The sequence below is a fragment of the Marmota marmota genome, unplaced genomic scaffold (assembly GCF_001458135.2).
Source record: "Marmota marmota marmota unplaced genomic scaffold, marMar, whole genome shotgun sequence".
Lineage (NCBI taxonomy): Eukaryota > Metazoa > Chordata > Mammalia > Rodentia > Sciuridae > Marmota > Marmota marmota.
Window position 1 is genome coordinate 3,142,968 of NW_025999992.1, and position 18,540 is coordinate 3,161,507.

Sequence of the window (18,540 nt, forward strand, 5' to 3'; positions counted from 1 at the left end):
AAAAAAAAAAAAAAAAAAAAAAAAAGAAAGCTGCAGTCTGTCATTCTGGCCTCATGCATGCCTGGATTGGTTGTCCTTTTCTGTCACTCAGAAGGCAGGCTCACTGGGCTCACACTCAGGGGGCGAGGTCTGCAGCCGTGTCCAATAAGGAGCGCGTAGTGTAGTGAGCACTGTCCAATCGTGCTCACGGCCGGCGAGGAGGGGGCGGGCTCCGCAATCCAGCCGAGGCGCTTTTCCCGGACTCCGCCATTCCTGCCCTCCGGCTCGAGGCTCCCGTGGGCGCTCGGGAGGCCCGCGCCTCTCTGCCTGCAGGTGCTGACGGTCCCTGGGAGCCGGCCAGGCTCGTGAGTGCCGGGAAATGGTGAGTGTGCGGGGGCGTCTGGAGCCTGCAGAGGGGCTGGGGAGGGAGACCCTGGGTGCCGCGGGGTCGCTGCGGCAGGAGCGGAGCTGGCTGCCTGGACGCCGGCAGCAGGCAGCCGGCAGCCCCCGGGGTCTGCGGGCCTGCGCCCCGCTCTAGGGCAGTGTCCGTGAGTCCCACCGGCCAGCCGGGCGGGGCCGCCGCGCAGCCGGCCCTGTGCCGCAAGGCGTCCCGCCTCTGGCCCGGGTCGGTTCTGGCGTGAGCGCGGGCGCCGGCCTCTTCCCTGACGGCGCGGTGATTGACAAGTTGGACGGCGTCTGGGTTGCCCTGCACGTGGGATTTCCCTGCGGGAGAGCTGCGGTCTAGGGACCTGGCTTTCCCCTGGGCTTCCTCTCCTGGTTCTTTTTGGTCCTGGAGGCTGATCGCAGGGGTGCTTTACCACCGAGCTACGTCCTGGTACTTTATCTTTATTTATTTGAGACAGGGACTAGCTAAGTAGCTGAGGTTGGCCTTGTTATGCTTCCATTTATAGAGATTTTTCTATTGTAATGAAGAATGTAATTCTTACATACACTTGGATTCCTGTATGGACTTGTTTATATTGTGATTCCTTGCTTTTTTTTTTTTTTTTTCACATAATGTCTAATATACATGTGTCAGGTAATGTTAGCTACTTGTTTTGCCCTTGTAATTCAAAAGTTTCTTGGCCAACAACACATATTTAACTGTGGATGTGTTTTAGAACTTTGTGCTTTGCTTTCTTTTATTCAAAGTAAAACATGCTGATTTTTTAAAAATCAGTGCATTACAGTTATACGTACTACTGGGGTTTATTTTGACATAATCCAACAGGCATGGAATATAATTTGCTCCATTTCAGTCCCTAGTAATTATCTTTTCCCTCTCCTCCTGCCTTCCGCATTCGCCCTCTCCTGGTTATTCTTCTATTTATTTGTAGATTTTAAAATTTCTGCTTTATAAATACACATAAAGTGAAATTCACTATGATATAGGAACTTTGATGGGAAAATATTGTAGATTAATGTTGGAGAAAATGGTCAACTTTGTAATGATTTTTATTATATCTACACATGGGATGGGTAATTGGTTCTTTTATGTGCTTTTGTTTATTTTTTCATCATTTCTACATATTTTATTTTTCAACATGTATACATGTGAAGGTACCACATGCAGGTGACACCTATTTAAAACTTAAATGTGGTGCTTTGTACTATTTTAAAACTGGATATGATATGAGCAAGAATGTGGCTGGCCCCTAGTAACCATTTTCCCCACAGTTCCTTGTTTATCTCTTCCAAAATGTACATTCTCCTGAACCATCTACCTGGGTTGCCCGTGTTTGGATGAATACAGCTGTGTTCCTTCATGTTGTCGTGGGCATATGTGATTTCCCTAAGTCTCTGTTTGTGGTGGTGGAGTATCAGGTATCTTCAATAGCAAAACAGTTTCCACAAATAGATAATAACAACTTAAACTCCTTCAGTTTATGGGAATTCATGTGCTTCACATCTTCATCTATACTATTTAGTTTTGTCTACTGTGGGGTTTTATTTTACATTTCTCTAATGTCTGAAGATGTTGATTTTTTTATTGAACAGAGATAGCTCATATATGAATTGGCAGTTTAAGTCTTTACCCTGCATTTCTTTTGTGTTTTCTGACTTCAAAGATAAGAAAAACCATCCAATGAGGCAGGATAGAGTTGGATTCCAGGGAGAAAATTATTTTGCTTTTAATCATTAAAAATGTTATTTGAAGCTGGGCATGGTGGTGCATACCTGTAATCCCAGCAGTTCAGGAGGCTGAAACAGGAGGATCATGAGTTCAAAGCCAGCCTCAGCAAAAATCAAGGTGCTAAGCAACTCACTGAGACCCTCTCTATAAATAAAATAAAAAATAGGACTGGGTATATGGTTCAGTGGTTGAGTGCCCCTATAACCCGCCCCCCCAAAAAAATAAAAAATAAAAAGGTTATTTGCCTTTGCCTGTTTTTCTTCTCCTGAGTGTGTATTGTAGGTTTCTTGTCTGTTCTATTTTTGGAGGCTATTTCAAATGGAATTCTAGGGAAATTCTAGGAGGAAAAATAAATAGGGAAAACCTCTCTTCCCTATGACTTCAGAAAAATGAATATATTTTCTCAGAGTCATCTGGTAAATAAATTCTAAGAGGAAAAATAAATAGGGAAAACCTCTCTTCCCTATGACTTCAGAAAAATTAATATATTTTCTCAGAGTCATCTGGTAAATAAATTGGTGAATGACATATTCCCTAAAATATCTGCTTCCAGTTTGGAGATGTCATCACCCATTTTTCCACAGAAATGGAATGAGAAATTGGCAGTGGGGAAATGCAACAGTGGTCCGCTTTAGGCTGTGAATATAGCCCTTACTGCTCTGCCTTTGCAAATTATTTTTAAAATGGACATGTTTTTCCCTTTTCTCTCTCCATGCTCCTCCCTGATCTCTCCCCTTCCCTAATGTCAGGGGAAATAAAGATTACCTTTCTTCCCCATTTTAGGCAGATTTATCTGTTCTTGAGTACACACCCATCATAGGAATGAAGTTATCCAAACTCCAACAGAAAACATGTGGAATGTAGCCTTTGAATCACCTTTTTAAAAGCCCAATGTTCCTGCTGATGGGGAGAGTCACAGCCTCTGGAAGAGGAGTCCCCTGTGTTTCTCCTTTGCTAGCAAAGCAATAAATCTTCCTTTTCCTTTTACTAAATAAAATTAAATAGAATAGAATAGAATAAAGTAAAATTCTTCTCTTCCTTGAAGGTTTTATTTTTTTCCTGGAATTTTAAAAAATTAATTTATTTTATAGTAGAATGTATTTTAACATATAGTACATAAATGGAGCACAACTTCTCATTCCTCTGGCTGTACATGGTTCAGAGTCACTCCAGTAGTGTAATCATACAAGTATATAGGGTAATAATGTCTGTCCTGTTTACTAACCTTCCCATCCCCACAACTCTACCCTTCCCCTCACTCCCCTCTACACAAACCACAGTTTCTGCATTATGCCCTATCCCTCTACCCTACTATAGATCACCATCCGCTTATCAGAGAAACCATTGGGCTTTTGGTTTTTTGGGATTGGCTTATTTCACTTAGTATGGTATTCTCTAGTTCCATCCATTTATCTGCATATGCCATAATTTCATTCTTCTTTAAGGCTGAGTAATATTCCATTGTGTATATGTACCACATTTTCTTTATTCATTCATCTGTTGAAGGTAGTATGGCCATTTTGACTATTTTAATTCTGCTTACCAAAGGCATGAAAGATTTTTCCATCTTCTGAGTTCTTCTTTGATTTATTTTAGTGTTCTGTAGTTTTCATTGTAGAGGTCTTTCACCTCTTTTGTTAGACTGATTCCCAAGTATTTTATTTTATTTTTTTGAGGATATTGTGAATGGGGTGGTTTTTCTAATTTTTCTTGCAGTGTAGATTCATCACTTATGTAGGAAAATGCATTTGTTTTATGGGTATTGATTTTATGTCTGGCTACTTTGCTGAGTTCTAGGAGTTTTCTGGTGGAATTTTTGGATCTTCTAAATATAGAATCATGTCACTGGCACTTTACACACACGTTCTGGGCAAAATCCACGTACTCCACCGGGCTCTGAATCCCAAATACTCTCTGAATCCCGCGAGAACTCAAGGGTGCGCCTGAGGCAGCAGGATACGTCCTATTCCCAGCAGGGTACACCTTAAACCTGGAACCGCCCTAAACCCAAGGAGCAGGATACTCCCTAATCCCAGCAGGATACACCCTAAACCTGGATCCACCCTAATCCAGCAGGATCCTCCCTAAACCCGGATCCACCCTGGTCCTTGAGCAGGGTCACCTTACTCAAACATACATGCAGTGTCACTGCAAATGACCTGGGTCCAAAGGCAAGCCCATTTCCACAATGGAGAGTCCTTCCTCTAAGCAACATGGGGTAGGCTGACAAAGAAATTCCCATGCGTCATTCCTACTTGGCAATGGCTCTCAGCAGGAACCCACTAGGGAGACCGAGAGATCTAGGAGATCTGGGTCCACAGGGCAATTTTGCATGATAATGAAAGAGTGGGATAGTGAGAGGGATCCAAATGTGCAAAAATGGGGGGTCTTTAATGGATATAGAGGGGTTCTGGAGCCTCCCATACTGGAGGTATTTGCTTTGAAAGTGGCTCTATGCTGTTTTGTCAAAAGAAAAAACCTTGCCCTAGTTTCGACCACAAAAGAATTGTGAAAGAGGTTTTCTCCAAATTGCTGACACTAATGTCTGATTTGCAGTCTCCTGAGTTTCTGGGATTACAGCATGTGCCACTATAGCCAGCTTGACCTTTCTTTGGACTAAAAGGGAATCGATTCTCAGTAAAATCCTTTTCCCATAAGTACCAACCCCAGTGTCCTGTACATAGTGTAATCTCAGTAAATATGAACTGACTTCAATGAGAAAAAACATGGCTCTCAAAAATGACTTTGTGCAAAGAATAGAAATTAGGCAATGCAGGTGCTATGTTTAAATAGTCTTTCCCAAAGGACAGTGCATTAAAGGCTTGGTTACAAGGATACTTTACCCTGTTAAAATCAAAGGATGACTTCCAAACTACTCAGGTCTTGGGCACTTGCTTCCACATTGCCAGGTTGTTTCATTGAGTCTAGGTTAAAGAATGATAAATGGCCTACAAATACCAAAAAGGAAGGAAAACATTGCAAATTTATGGAGTGCAGCAAATACATTTTCAAATTTAACTCATTTAAAGAAATAAAAATATCATTGAGATTTTATTTCTCAAACATAGCTCTAAGCTATTTATTCATATTATTCCAGGTTTTCCAAAACTTTTGTTTCTAATAATAAGTACTCAGGGGAAAGAACTCCTGCATTTATTGGAGAAGTTTCTCTTCATTTCCTTGATATGCTAGAGAATCTGCATGATTAGGGTGGTTGAGCAAAAGGTATTTGAGTTTTGGAGTTAGGCACTAGTAATTCTGAGTTTCACCTCAGACAAGCCTGTTAGCATACATGGTGTATGGAAAGTTTTCTTAATTTGGAAAAATCATATATAAACTTCATCTGAAAGAAAAAGCAGAATGAAAGATAGCAAAAAACAGCTCCATTTCTTCATGCAGTCAGTTTCTATGCCCTTGGCATTGTTTTTTTTTTTTTTTTTTAAACAATTGTTCCCATTTACATTCAGAATTTCCTTTCCAAGCTTTGTGTCTAACTTTGCCAGTAGAATGCAGTGAATAGGACAATGTACAAGTTTTAGGCCTAGGCCAAAATATCTTGAAAGCTTCTGCTTTTCCTTTCCAAACCCCACCTACTCCATGAAGACTTATGAAGGATAAGATGCCAGCAAAGGAGGAAAAAAGTGTCCCGGGGACAGCCAACTCTCTCCCAAAAGCAGAGATACAAAGTCAAAGAATAGAACATATTCCTGATGGAGCCCAGCTGAGACTAGAAGAATAGCCTAGATAAACCCAGCCTAAATGGTCTTTCTTAATCATGATTTAACAATTTTAATCATAAGCTATTAAACTTGGAGGTGGCTGTTATGCTTGATATCTATCCAGTACACACACCCACTGCAAGCAGGATGCCAGGAATAATGACATGCTGATTTCAAGTAAACTGACAAGCAGTAGACATGTGATAGGTACCTTCCTGTTCCTCTGAGTTAATATTTACTATCTTGTTAGATCATTTTGAGTGACATAGAAATGCACGTAGACATGAAGATGTTAACAGTGCCTAAATTCACACAGTACTGCATACTAAAGATGAAATAGACAACCATAAGAATAGAGCTAAAGCTAAAATGTAAAATAAGTGTGTCTTTAGTCTGCTCCCTTCCCCTCTAAATTCTGGTGTTCAAGGTGAAGACAGACCTGAACTCCGTATGGGATTCATTCCTTCAAGGACCACATCATGCATTATTCACTGATATCTGAAAAGGGGAATGTGCCTCTGCCAAACAGCAGTTGGGGAGCAGTGTTTTACCTTTGAGGACTTAATTCTCTCAGGGCACTATCTCTTCTCCACTTGGGCCAAAGGGTAGTTCTTGGGAGGAAAGTCATGTTTCCTCACCTCTGATGGAAAAGGGGTTTCAGGTCATTCACTTCCCTGAAATCTGGAGCACTTGCAACTTGCCACCTGATGATGTTACACACCTAGAATGTGGGTGGTCTGTATCGAGAAGTGCTAGAAACTTGAAACAGAGGGAGTTGTAAAGGTTTAGTGTCAAAAATATGTATAATTAACAATTCTTGGAAAGGTTTTAGATACACTGTGTTAAATAAATTATTATAGTTAACTTCACTTGTTCCTTTTCATTTATTATGTGACCATTAAAATTTCAAAGTTACACATGTGGCTCGTATTTAATTTTTATGGGTAAAGATGCTGTAGTGGGTTGTCTGTCTTGCAAAGATCAAGCTGCCTTTTCAAATTATAAGCAGATGTGCTGGTAGTGGTGGTTCTTACCTATAATCCCAGTCACTTTGGTTCCTGAGGCAGAAGGATCACAATTTTGAGGTCAGTCTCAGCAACTTAGACTCTGTCTCAAAATGAATCTTAATAAGGACTGGGGATAAAGCTTAGTGACAAAGTGCCCCTGTATTCAAACATGCACACATGTGCGTGCACACACACACGCACTCATGCACAACCAGAACATGAAAGTTATAAAACCTGAAAATTTAAAGTAATTCTCACAGTATTATTTACATTCGTGAATGCACATTGTTGATATTGATAAATTGATACAACTGTACATTCCAGGTGAAATTCAAATGTCTTCTTTGCAAGGTCAGCTATTCCTCAAGGTAGGAAGCTCTCTCTGAAAAGGGTTGTAGCCAGGAACCTGTCAATCTTGTGTTCTGTTACCAGGCTTTGAATTTCTTCACCTGTCACTCAGGGCCAGAGGAATCTGAGCCTGGAGCTTTGTCCAGTCAGGGATGATGGGATGAGAATTATCCAATCAGAGGCACAGGTGGATAAGAGGGGTAAAAGGATAAAAGGCAGATAAGACTTTCTAATCTGAAAGATTTTTGTCTCTGGCTCAAGCAAAGCTCTGAATCCATCTTCAGATTCCCTGATGTCTGGGTGTCACAGCCCCTGTCACTCTGACTTTTCTTGTGCTGGAGCATTTGTAGAGAGGTTGCCTGGACACAGCAGGAGTCAGGAAATGGTAAGTCTCCAGGGTTAGGTGTGGTGTAACAGGGTCTCAGGGTTGTTTTGAAGCAGCCAGACTGACTGGGGGGACCTAGGCCTGAGGTTAGATATTAAATCTGTGAATTCCATTCCAGCACAGGTATAGCTTGATATCTGTTCTTTCTGGCTCACATGATTGCTTCACCCTGTGCCTGATTGGATACCTTGGAGAGATCTGGAGCCCTCTTTGTGCGGCTCCTTGCCTATACCTTACACTGACTCAGAATGGGTCATGAACACAGGGATGGTCATCATGGGAGAATCCTGACTTATGTAGAAGATTTCTGTTGGGAGCATCTGTGGTCTGTAGCAATCCTTGTCACTCATTCCTACCCAGAGGTTGCCTATTTTGTACTGTTTTCCAAGTCTGTGGAAAGCATGGTCTTTCTAAGTGCTGTATTCCTCCTTCCAGTTCACTACATAATTAAATGTGTACCCATGCTACATTTCAAATGGCAAAGTATTTTAATTCATTTTCACTAAGTTATTCGTGGCATTTAAATTTTTTTTTTGTTTATGATTATCCATATAACAGGAATTCAGGGAATAATCACCTGACACTCAGATGTAAAATATCTTTGTCTCTCTTCTCCATTTATCTTTCTGAGGCACAGATGCCATATTGGAATGTCTTTTTGAGTCTCCCCTTAGGAAACATGATAGGATGATATGTCCTCGGTCACTCCTATATCTTTTCCTGGTTCTCCATTTAAGACTTGCAGGAGACTGACACAGGTTCCCATAGTTGCCGTGTCTCTTAGTGTTCCTAGAGGATATCAGCCCCTGTTCAGTCAGCTCCTCCTACAGAGCAGCTTGAGTTTCTGGAATGGAGCCTCTTGTACTAGCAACTGAGTAATCTGGGGAGCATAGGAATGTTTTGGCAGAGGTTTCATCAAAGTAGATCATGGATTGGACATTAGGATTATCTTCCCCCAACTCTAGTTTCTAATCCTTGCAGACACATTTTTGGTCTAGTATTGAAGAGAAAGTCAAAGGTGATCCTTTTCTCTGGGTCCTCAGAGTTGTGAAAGGAGATTAAACTATTCTAGAGAACTCAGAAGATTATCCCAGTGAATTCTTATGGATGTTTCCAAGGCAAAACTCACTTCATGCAGATACAAGGGCACAGGACAATGCCACATCGTGAAGAAGGTCATCCAGTCCTTACATGAGCTGGATGTTTATGGGAGAATTTCCCATTTGGTATGTTTATGGGAGAATTTCCCATTTGGTCAGATAACCTGACTTGACCCTTGAGTCAGTCATGTTTGTGTTCCAGTCAGCAGTGCCCTTCTCTGGGTTTGTCAGTTTAAAAAATAGATGTTCACCAATTTCATCCTCATTTTTCATAAACTATGTATTTTGTCAGTACTATTTTAAAGATATGAAAATGTTTTCTAAGAGGCAAGATACAGATGGATTTTACCCCCAAAAGATATAAACTAAGGCCAAACTTTGAACCTATAAAAATGATATTGTTGAAGGCCCAGTTCTCTCTGGGAGGCTCCCCTGCTGCTGTCACATTCTGCTCCCACCAAGCATGGAAGGGGTCTTTTACACTGAGAGACGCACAGAGCACCATGAGACTGGGGATCCAAATGTAGATGTGTATGATGGAATGGGGAACTTGATGACCTTTTGGGGGTATAATTTTTGGTGTTGTGGGGCTATTTCTATACTGTCAAATGTTCCAATATCAGATTTGGGTAACAAGCAACTTTATTTTAAAAATGAATTGAATTACTGGAAAAGTAAGCATCACAAAGGTTAGGCACAGAATGACTTGCTTTCTGTCCTTGTCCCCAAAGCTGATCCAATAATGAGGACAAGGTTTTGAGAAAATGGAAAAAGAAGTTTTATTGCTTTGCTAGCAAAACAAACAGGGGATCCCTTTGTTTCTAGAGGCAGTGATTCTAATTGTCCTGGGGAACAATGGGTCTTTCATTAAGTGATTCTAAGAGTACACTGTAGGTGTACAGGAATTGTATTTTATTTGTATCCTTGAGGAACAGCCATTTCTTAGATATTGTGCTGTCAGCCCTGAACTTTTAATTTTTAAGTTTTTAAAAAAATGTATTTACATATGACAGTAAAGCTCATTTTGATATAATTGTACAAGCATGGAATCTGTCCTATTTAAGTTAGGACTCCATTCTTATGAATGTACATGATGGCAGGATTCACTATGGTGTATTCATATAAGCACATAAGAAATTACTTTGATTCATTTCACTCTCTTTCCTTTCCCTATTCCCCACCCCTTTTCCTTCATCCTTGAAGTCTTGATTTCTTCATTCCCATGGTGCAGGAGCTGAAGGAGAAATAATTAGCCAAGGGCAGGAAGGTGAATCTTGCTCTTCCTGTGGTTAGGGAGATGGGGAAGAAAGGAAAAAAGACGTCAGTTTTAAAATAAGACACAGTAGCAGAACAAGGGTTATGTTCAAATCATGGAGTGGACAACCCCTGTTATATGTCCCCCACTGTCGATTTTTATGGACAAATGGGTGTCTACATTTCTAAGCTCTTTTAGGCTTAAACTGGGTGATGAAGGAGTCCCTAGAATGGAAGTGTTTTCCCTGTTGTAACTTTTTCTTTTGGATTTTTTCTAGAAGGGATGGAGAGGAAATTCCAGCCCTGGTAGTGACCTGGAAGAAGCAGACTCTTGTAGAACAGTTAATGTTTGACTGATTTTTGTTCACATTGTATTAACCTGTTTTTTTTTATTTTTTATTTTTTATTTAGCTTTTGCCAAGTTTTTCTCTGTCCCACCATGATATAAGGAAGGGTCTTTAATATACTATTTTTTTTTTTTTTTTTTTTNAGATACCCTTTTGAGGAGAGCATATGACAAAAACATCCCAAAGCAGGTGGGTTTCTTGGCATACTTCAGGTATGGTTGAGATATATATATATATATATATATATATATATATATATATATAAAAATATATATATATATATATTTATTTATTTTTTTAAAGACTGGGGTCTCCAGAATACATATCACTGCCATTAGCCATTCGGTGTTTTGCACACTCATGGGGTCACTTCTGCAATGAAATACAGTCTATGTTACTTTGCATTAAGAGGATCCAGTATCTTGAGATCAGCTCCTTTAAGAGGACACTAGTTATTTCTGAAGTCTTTTCTGGTAGAATAAGCCTGATTGTCACAGAGAAGGTGTCTACAAGTACAAGCAAATATTTACAGGTTTCTATGAAAGGGCATTTGGGTAAAATGTACTTACCAATCATCAAAAGGCTATATTTTTACAAATTGAGTTTTTTTTTTTTTTTAATGGTACACTGTATATTAGTCCTTGAATTGTTTTGAGTGCAAAAGATGCAGTTCTGATCGCTTACTGAAAAATCCATTGGAGGCATGGCCCTCACAAGTGGGGGCTTGATGAAATTGACCAAGGAACCCTTCCTCTAATGAGCACTCTTCTTGAATTTTTTATCAAGAACAGGGGAATGCTTCAGGAGGAAGGATGAACCCATAGGATTTCTATCTGTACTTATCAGTTTTATCCCAGTGTTATCTTTGGATAATAAGCTCCATTCTTCGCTCCTTTTCTTGTTCTCGTTAGTATAAAAAGATTTGGAATGGGTTTGATTCAAGCTTAGGTATTAGGTCCCTGATAAACAGTTTGTCTTTTCTGGTCCTTTTGGTTGTCCCATCAGCAGCCTGTTTTCTCCTGGCCACATAGGTATCAATTGTCTGACAGCCAGGACATTGCATGATTGCCACCTGCTATGGTGTGAACGTAGCCTATATTATTGGCAATATTTTCAAGGGTACCTTAATGTCCTTGTTCTTAGCTGCAAGGAGTCCTCTTTCTTTCCAGATAACTTCATGAGTATGTACTATCTTGAAGGCATATTTTGAGTCAGTATAAATGCTTACCTTCTTTCCTTTGGTCAGTCAGAGCTCTTGTGAGAAAAATTAGCTTGGCTTTCTGGGTTGATGTTGTTCACAGCAAAATCTCAGTTTTTTAAAAAAAATATTTATTTATTTATTTTAGTTTTCGGTGGACACAACATCTTTGTTTGTATATGGTGCTGAGGATCGAACCCAGGCCACACGCATGCCATGCGAGCGCCCTACTGCTTGAGCCACATCCCCAGCCCCCAAATCTCAGTTTTTAATTTCTGTTGTGCCATGACTGCCAAGTATCCAGCCATGATCCTGCCTCTATAGATGAAGATGTTTCCGTCTGGCTCAGTGATAGGCTAATCAAGCAAATCCCACTTGCCATAGATCTCCAAGTTCTCAGAGTAGTCATGTCATCTACTGGTAACAGGTTTTTTTGATTTAAGGTGGCATGGTTTCTGTTGAGGTTGACATTTGGATTGTCAGATAGGATGACCTGTGATATCCCTATCATCCTAGGAGTCAGCTGGCACCAATCCTTCTGTTTTAGTAGGATAGGACTTGATGAGCAACAAACCCAGTGATGGATAGTTCTAGAGTGTGTTTCTCAACCTCTTGTGGTAAATCACCAGTGTCAATCATACCCCAAAAGCAGAGTACCCTCCTTTCACTGTGTGGTCAAGCCGTTGTCTCACATAGGCTACTGGTTGCAATATGCCTTCAGTGTGTGTAAGAGAACTTCATGGTCTGTGTTTTGTTTCTCATTCACATAGAGTCAGACAGGCCTAGGGAGGGGCTGTCATGAACCTTTGTTTTAACTTCTCAAAGACAGCTTGGCATTCTGGTGTATAAGTGAAACGTTTTATTTGTTCCTTAAAAGGAAGCCTTAAAAGGCTTCATGCAGGAGTTTACCTGTTAGTCCAAAAACTAGGGACCCAAATATGGCAGCATGCTGAGTGTTTTAGTCAATTTTTTCAGTGCTGAGACCAAAATTCCGAATAACAAGAACAATTTTAGAGGAGGAAAAGTTTATTCAGGGGGGTTTACAGTTTCAGTCATAGGTAGCTGACTACATTCCTCAAGGCCTGGGATGAGTCAGAATATCATGGCAGAAGACTGTGGTGGGGAAAAGCAGTTGGGAATATAGTGCCAGGAAGCACAGAAAGCTTTGCTCAACAGGGACAAAATATAAACCCCAGGGAGTTACCTTCTCCAGCTATACCCTACCTGCCTGCATTTACTGTGAACCAGGGATTAATGCACTGAATAGGTAAGACTGTCATAACCCAATCACTTTATATCTAAACCTTGCATAGTCTCACATGTGAGCTTTTGGGGGACACCTAATATCTAGGTCATAACACTGACATTTCTGGGAACCCATGTATCTGTCTCTAGTTCTTTAAGGCTCAAGCTAGCTTGCTTTTAATCTGACATCAAGATTTAAGTCATTGGCTAATCAGGAGTCCCAGGTAGGTGACTTGTTTACAAAATAAGTCATTTTAGTGGACACCTCATATCCACATGAGGGGTGGTGTTTTCCCGCAGCAATAGTATTTGAAAATCAGAGTTCGTAGTTGGGGTTGGCTACAGGCAGATCATCCTTATATCATGAAAGGATTTCTTTATCCAGCTGTAACCCTCACAGCTAACTCTTTTGGTAGCCTTCCATTAAACAAAACACAAAAGATTTTAAATTCCTGATGTAGGATAGTCTGGCAATCCTGAATAGTTACTTTTGTATTGAAGTCCTGTCACTCAAAAGCAGTGATTAGGAATTCTTTTTAAGAGGGTTGCAAAAGAACTCACCTTTTAATTCTAGCACTGTGAACCAGGCAGTTACCTGACATCACCATTAGTAAGGTGTATGGATTAGGTACTGTGGGATGAATATCTGAAACAGTGTAATTTGTAGCTCTCAGGTCTTGCCCAAATTAGTAGTCACCAGTGTGTTTTTTTCCTTTGTTAAACAGGCAGGATTGGGGTATTGCAAGGTATTTGCCAAAATCAACTGAATCATCTTTTAAGAACTTGTACAGAGGAGGCTTTAAATCCCTATCAATTTTTCCCTTTTTTAGGGGGTATTTTTTTTTTTCTTCTGGGGAAGGTTATCACCTCCTTAAACAAAATCTTGTTTATAATAACATTGATCATTCTTCTCAGGGTCACTTTGACCCATAGAGTTATTTAGTCTTTTTTGTTTTGGTACAGGGATGGAACTCAGGGGTACTTGAAAACAGACCAATATCCACAGCCCCCTTTTAAAAATTTTGAGACAGAGTCTCACTATGTTGTTTAGGGCCTCACTAAATTGTGGAGCCTAGCTTTGAATGTGCTTCTTTCAACCTTCTGAGCCTCAGGGATTACAGACATGTGCCACTGTGATTGGGTCAATAGTGTGTTTTTTAAAAATTCGCTATCCCAAATTGATTTGTAAGTTAAAAAAATTGAATATAGGGATGGGGTTGTGGCTCAGTGGTAGAGTGCTCGCCTGGTATGTGCAAGACCCTGGATTCGATTCTCAGCACCACATAAAAATAAATAAATAAAAATAAAGGCATTGTGTACAACTAAAAGAAACAAATATTTTTTTAAAAATTGAATATATTTCTTTTTATTTACATGAAAATTTATTTTAATGCATAAAAGTTGACATTTTTATGTCTGTGTATATAAAATATAAATATCACTTAATCAATTTGATTTTGTTGTCTTCTTAACATGTTTCCATTACTGTTCTTATTTATAATAACTTTCCTGCTCTGAAAATTCTTTGTAACATTCACACTTTCTTTTGACTTGAATGTTCCTTCTAAATTCCAGTTCAAATAAACTTGGGCAAAAGTTAAGCATTACCATTTACTGGATGCTTTATAAAATATTATAAAAGATGAATACTCTTACTGCTATCATATTATTTTCATTTTTATGAATTAAGATATGAAAAACCTCTTAGAGTGATATGTACACATTTGAAATTATCAAAAAGGATTGTTGCTATTTGCTATTTTAATAACATGCATAAATCCCATAAAATATTTGAATGTAGACTCATCAATGAATGTTTCATTTAGTGGTCTAGCTCCTTGCAATTCAAAAATTTCTCTGATACCACTGTTATTGGAATTACTAGAGAGCTTGCTGTACATTTAGACAACCAGGTTTCATCTCAGAACTACTGAATCAAGAGTGTACATTTTAGTAAATCTCTGATTCGTGGTTGTACAATTACAATTTTAGAATTACCCTTCTAAATCATGATAACTCACCTATGTGAGGCATATGTACAATTTATCTTATGATAGGTAAAATAACAATTAAAATGTATATTCTTGTTTTGATGCCATAATTTTATATTTTATTTCACAAAAGTAGGGTATATACACTTTTTGTACTTATGTCACTTTTTCCTCAGAATTAGATTATAGAGAGTATCACTGTGTTTAAAATTATCTTATTAAATACTAGAAGTTTCTCACCTACATGAGAGCCATTTCTAATTTCAACTTTGGTTAATTAAAAACTCTGAAATATCATGTGGTCAATGTACTATTTATATACTGATTCTCATTCCAGGAATTGTTGGCATTCAGAGATGTGGCCATTAATTTCTCTGAAGAGGAGTGGGAATGCCTGGATTCTGCTCAGCGAAATTTATATAGAGATGTGATGTTAGAGAACTACAGAAACTTGGTCTTCCTGGGTGAGGATGACTTCCCTTCAGAATTCCTAATTAATTATCAATATTTAATTTCCTTCATTTTTTGGGGGAACTTCTCTGCAAGAATGAATTTCAGATTTGTGCTTTCAAGAAAAAAGATAGGGCATTTTTGGGTATAGATAGAATATTAATTACATTTTTTAAAATGTTTAATCTCTCCCTTTCTTGTTGTGATATATATCCTTTGCTCTAGATAAATTGTACTTAGAGTAGAGGCCACAGTTGAAAGGCCCAAAAGTCAAGGAGGAAGCCAGACTTCAAAATGTTGATTGAGAAGTTATCCCAGCAGAAAAGATTTTTCAGAAGCTTAGGTTTCTTTCTGTTGTTGTCATAGAAGAACACGTACTTTCCTATGCTTTCAGTTTCAGTAAAGTCTCCTGCTTTCTTCCAGTGAGGTCCCAGTTCATTCCAGTTAATCACCAAAGCACTTCCCTTTGCTTGTGAGGGTCTGCATGATCTGACAGGTCTTCCTTATTTGTGGATCTCTAAGAAAGCTGTGCACATTTCCAGAGACCTCCAGGTCAAACCATTGTAATATGTTAATGTCACAAAGCAGTCTCTCTGATATTGTTTATGTATTTATTCATTAAAATTCCCTTATCAGAGCTCTTTCTGAATACTTACAATGGATTTTCTGTGAAATTTTCTGCCATGTAATGAATGTCAGGATTCTCACAGTGACTGCTATTTTTTGGGTCTGCAGTCACAGATATAAATGTAGTTATACAAAAAGGTTTTTAAAAATAATACTTCCGTTGTTATTTACAATTTTGTTGGTTGAATTTTCTCTTTTTTTCTTTCATTTTATAGAGTAGTTTCACGTTGTAGAGTAGATTTTATTCACATCTGTTAATACTGTTTTATTTGTGATTAGATGGCAAAATTCCATTACTTCACAAATTCCATGTAAGTTGAAATATGCATGAACATTGTTTCTGTTGCCAATAAAATTAAATGTGCTTTAACTTAATTGTATAAATATTACACCTGTTTTTAAAAAATGACTTTAATATTTTATCTGAACTTGTTTTTTATCCTTTCTATGTGCATAGTAATAGAAATTTCCTATACATAAATGTAATGGAGACTGAATTCAAATGTGTGCTAGTAATGAGCTACATCCCAGCCCCTTTTTATTTATATTTGGAGAGATGTTCTCAGTAAGTTGTTGAGGATGGCTTTGAATTTATAATCTCTCTGACTCAGAATTGCTAGTAGCTGGGATTACATGCATTCCCATAATTTATATTGATGAGTTTGTTCTTATTTATAGGATAAAGACCATAGCTTTCAAAAATTTTGCAATTTTGTTTATCTTATGCATTGTTTAAAATTTTAATTTTGATCAAAACCACAAAACAAAACTTGTTTTCTCCAACATTTCAAGTTTACTGTTCAGTAATGGTAATTTAAAGTATTATGTAATATATCTCTAGAAAGTTTACATCTCAAAAAAGAAAAAATTAATTCCCATCTAAACAAGGCCTCGGTCCCTCCTCCGCGTGGCCTGAGCGCCCTGCCCAACCCCGGCCATGGGGTGCTGCTACAGCAGTGAAAATGAGGATTTGGACCAGGACCCAGAGGAGCGGAAGCTGCTATTGGACCCTAGTAGCCCCCCCACCAAAGCCCTCAATGGAGCTGAGCCCAACTACCACAGCCTGCCTTCTGCTCGCACAGACGAGCAGGCCCTGCTCTCTTCCATCCTCGCAAAACCAGCTAGCAACATCATCGATGTGTCTGCTGCAGACTCCCAGGGCATGGAGCAGCATGAGTACATGGACCTGGCAAGGCAGTACAGCACAGGCTTGGCTGTGCTGAGCAGCAACCTGACCCATTGGAAGAAGCTGCCACTGCTGCCATCTCTTACCAGCTAGCCCCACCAAGCGCTGGCCAGCGAGCCTATCCCCTTCTCTGACTTGCAGCAGAGAAAGAAAATGAGACCCAAGGGGTAAAGGACTTGCTCAGAGTTAAGCCAGTGAGTCAGTGGACTGCAATAACAAGTCTCCTGAATCCTACTCTGAGAGTCTTTCTGCTACTCCATAGTAGTTACCACGGAGACCATCTTCATACCTACCCTTTGGTGACATCAACTGTGTTATTCTATTACTTAATAAACCCTTGAGGGCCAGCACTGAATCTGGTTGGTATCTGAGAGCCCTTCCCATTTCTGATCCAGCTGGGGATTTGCTACCTTCTTTCCTCAGCTTGTTGGTCAGCCATATCACCTTTCTATCCAAAGACCCTACTCTCAACCACATCCAGAGTGTAGCCATACATATAAACACACACATAAAACCAGATTCTACTTCTCACTCACCTGTCACTGACGACTGAAACCCCACCATTAGGGATTCCTTTGGGTTCAGGGATTGTTCCCTTTTAAAATGGAAATTCCCTCTGAGAGGGTAAACATAAAGTTACCAGTTATTTGCAATGTGGTGTGAATTGTCTTATCAGATCCTTTCCAGTATATTAGCTAAAGTAAATCTGAGAACAGGTTTTTCCTGGAGATGGGCAAGCTACAGAATACTACTTACCTGGGATGAAGAGAGCTGAAAAAACTCATTTTGCCAAGGAGGTTTTTTTTTCTTTTTCTTTTTTTTGTGAATCATACAAACAAAAGACAAATGGACGGACAAGTGCATGTCCTAGTTAACCTCCCCCTTTTGCACATCATCTACTGCTGTCACCTCCTCTGCATTAATACTTTCCCTCCTTTCCAAAAGGATGAGGTTTTCAATAACACACTGTTAAAGCAGGGTGATCTGTAGAACGGTGCTGTCTAATAGAGATATAATAAAAATCACATTTGCAAGCTTCGTATGTAATTTTTAACATGTAATTAAATTTTTCTAGGAGCAATAATAAAGTAAAATTATACTAAAAAAAATAAACAAGGCCTCATTTCTGTCTTCATCACAAACACCATTCTCATTTCTGTTCAGAAAGGGGTTTTCTTTTTGTTTGTTAGGTTAAATATTTTATATCAGTACAGTTCTGCAGTATATGTCTTTTTGGTAGTGACTTATTTCAGGTAACATAATGTACTTAAGATTTATCCTTATTATAGATTTTAGAAAATTTCTTACTTTTTTGACTTTAAAATATTCTATAGTTTCTATAATCTGAATTGCCCCATCTACTCATTTCAAGGGACATTTGGTTTGCCTCCATATCATGGTCCTGTTGAGTAATATCGTAACAAACATTGGTGTGCCAATGTCTTTATTTGCCATATATGGGAAGGCTTATTATACCACACCCACTCAGAACTCTATATGCCTATTTGTCTAACTTGATGTCAATATTAACAACTGAAAAAAGCTGCCGTGTTCACTTGTTGTTTCTGCA

At 39.1% G+C, this 18,540-nt stretch overlaps 2 protein-coding genes across 5 annotated transcripts in view; both read left to right on the forward strand.

Annotated features, from left to right (window-relative positions):
* Window positions 1-205: 205 nt before the first annotated feature.
* LOC107159433 (putative zinc finger protein 56) overlaps window positions 206-18,540 on the forward strand; it is a 31,685-nt gene continuing 13,350 nt past the window's right edge. For 2 of the 4 annotated variants that reach the window (XM_048806768.1, XM_048806771.1), the window contains exons 1-2: window positions 208-361; window positions 15,045-15,171. In XM_048806768.1, the coding sequence (XP_048662725.1) occupies window positions 359-361; window positions 15,045-15,171 (130 nt within the window). In that variant the 5' untranslated portion in view covers window positions 208-358. Of the gene's footprint in view, window positions 362-15,044; window positions 15,172-18,540 lie in introns of all 4 variants that reach the window. The other 2 variants (XM_048806770.1, XM_048806769.1) reach the window with 2 other exon arrangements.
* LOC125617883 (ragulator complex protein LAMTOR1-like) lies at window positions 15,552-18,079 on the forward strand. Its single transcript, XM_048806772.1, has one exon. It carries the CDS (start codon window positions 16,722-16,724, stop codon window positions 17,061-17,063), a length of 342 nt encoding a protein of 113 aa, XP_048662729.1. The 5' UTR covers window positions 15,552-16,721; the 3' UTR covers window positions 17,064-18,079.

What these genes read in the sequence shown, in the direction of transcription:
- LOC125617883 (XM_048806772.1), top strand. Translation starts at nt 16,722, where the DNA reads ATGGGGTGCTGCTACAGCAGTGAAAATGAGGATTTGGACCAGGACCCA.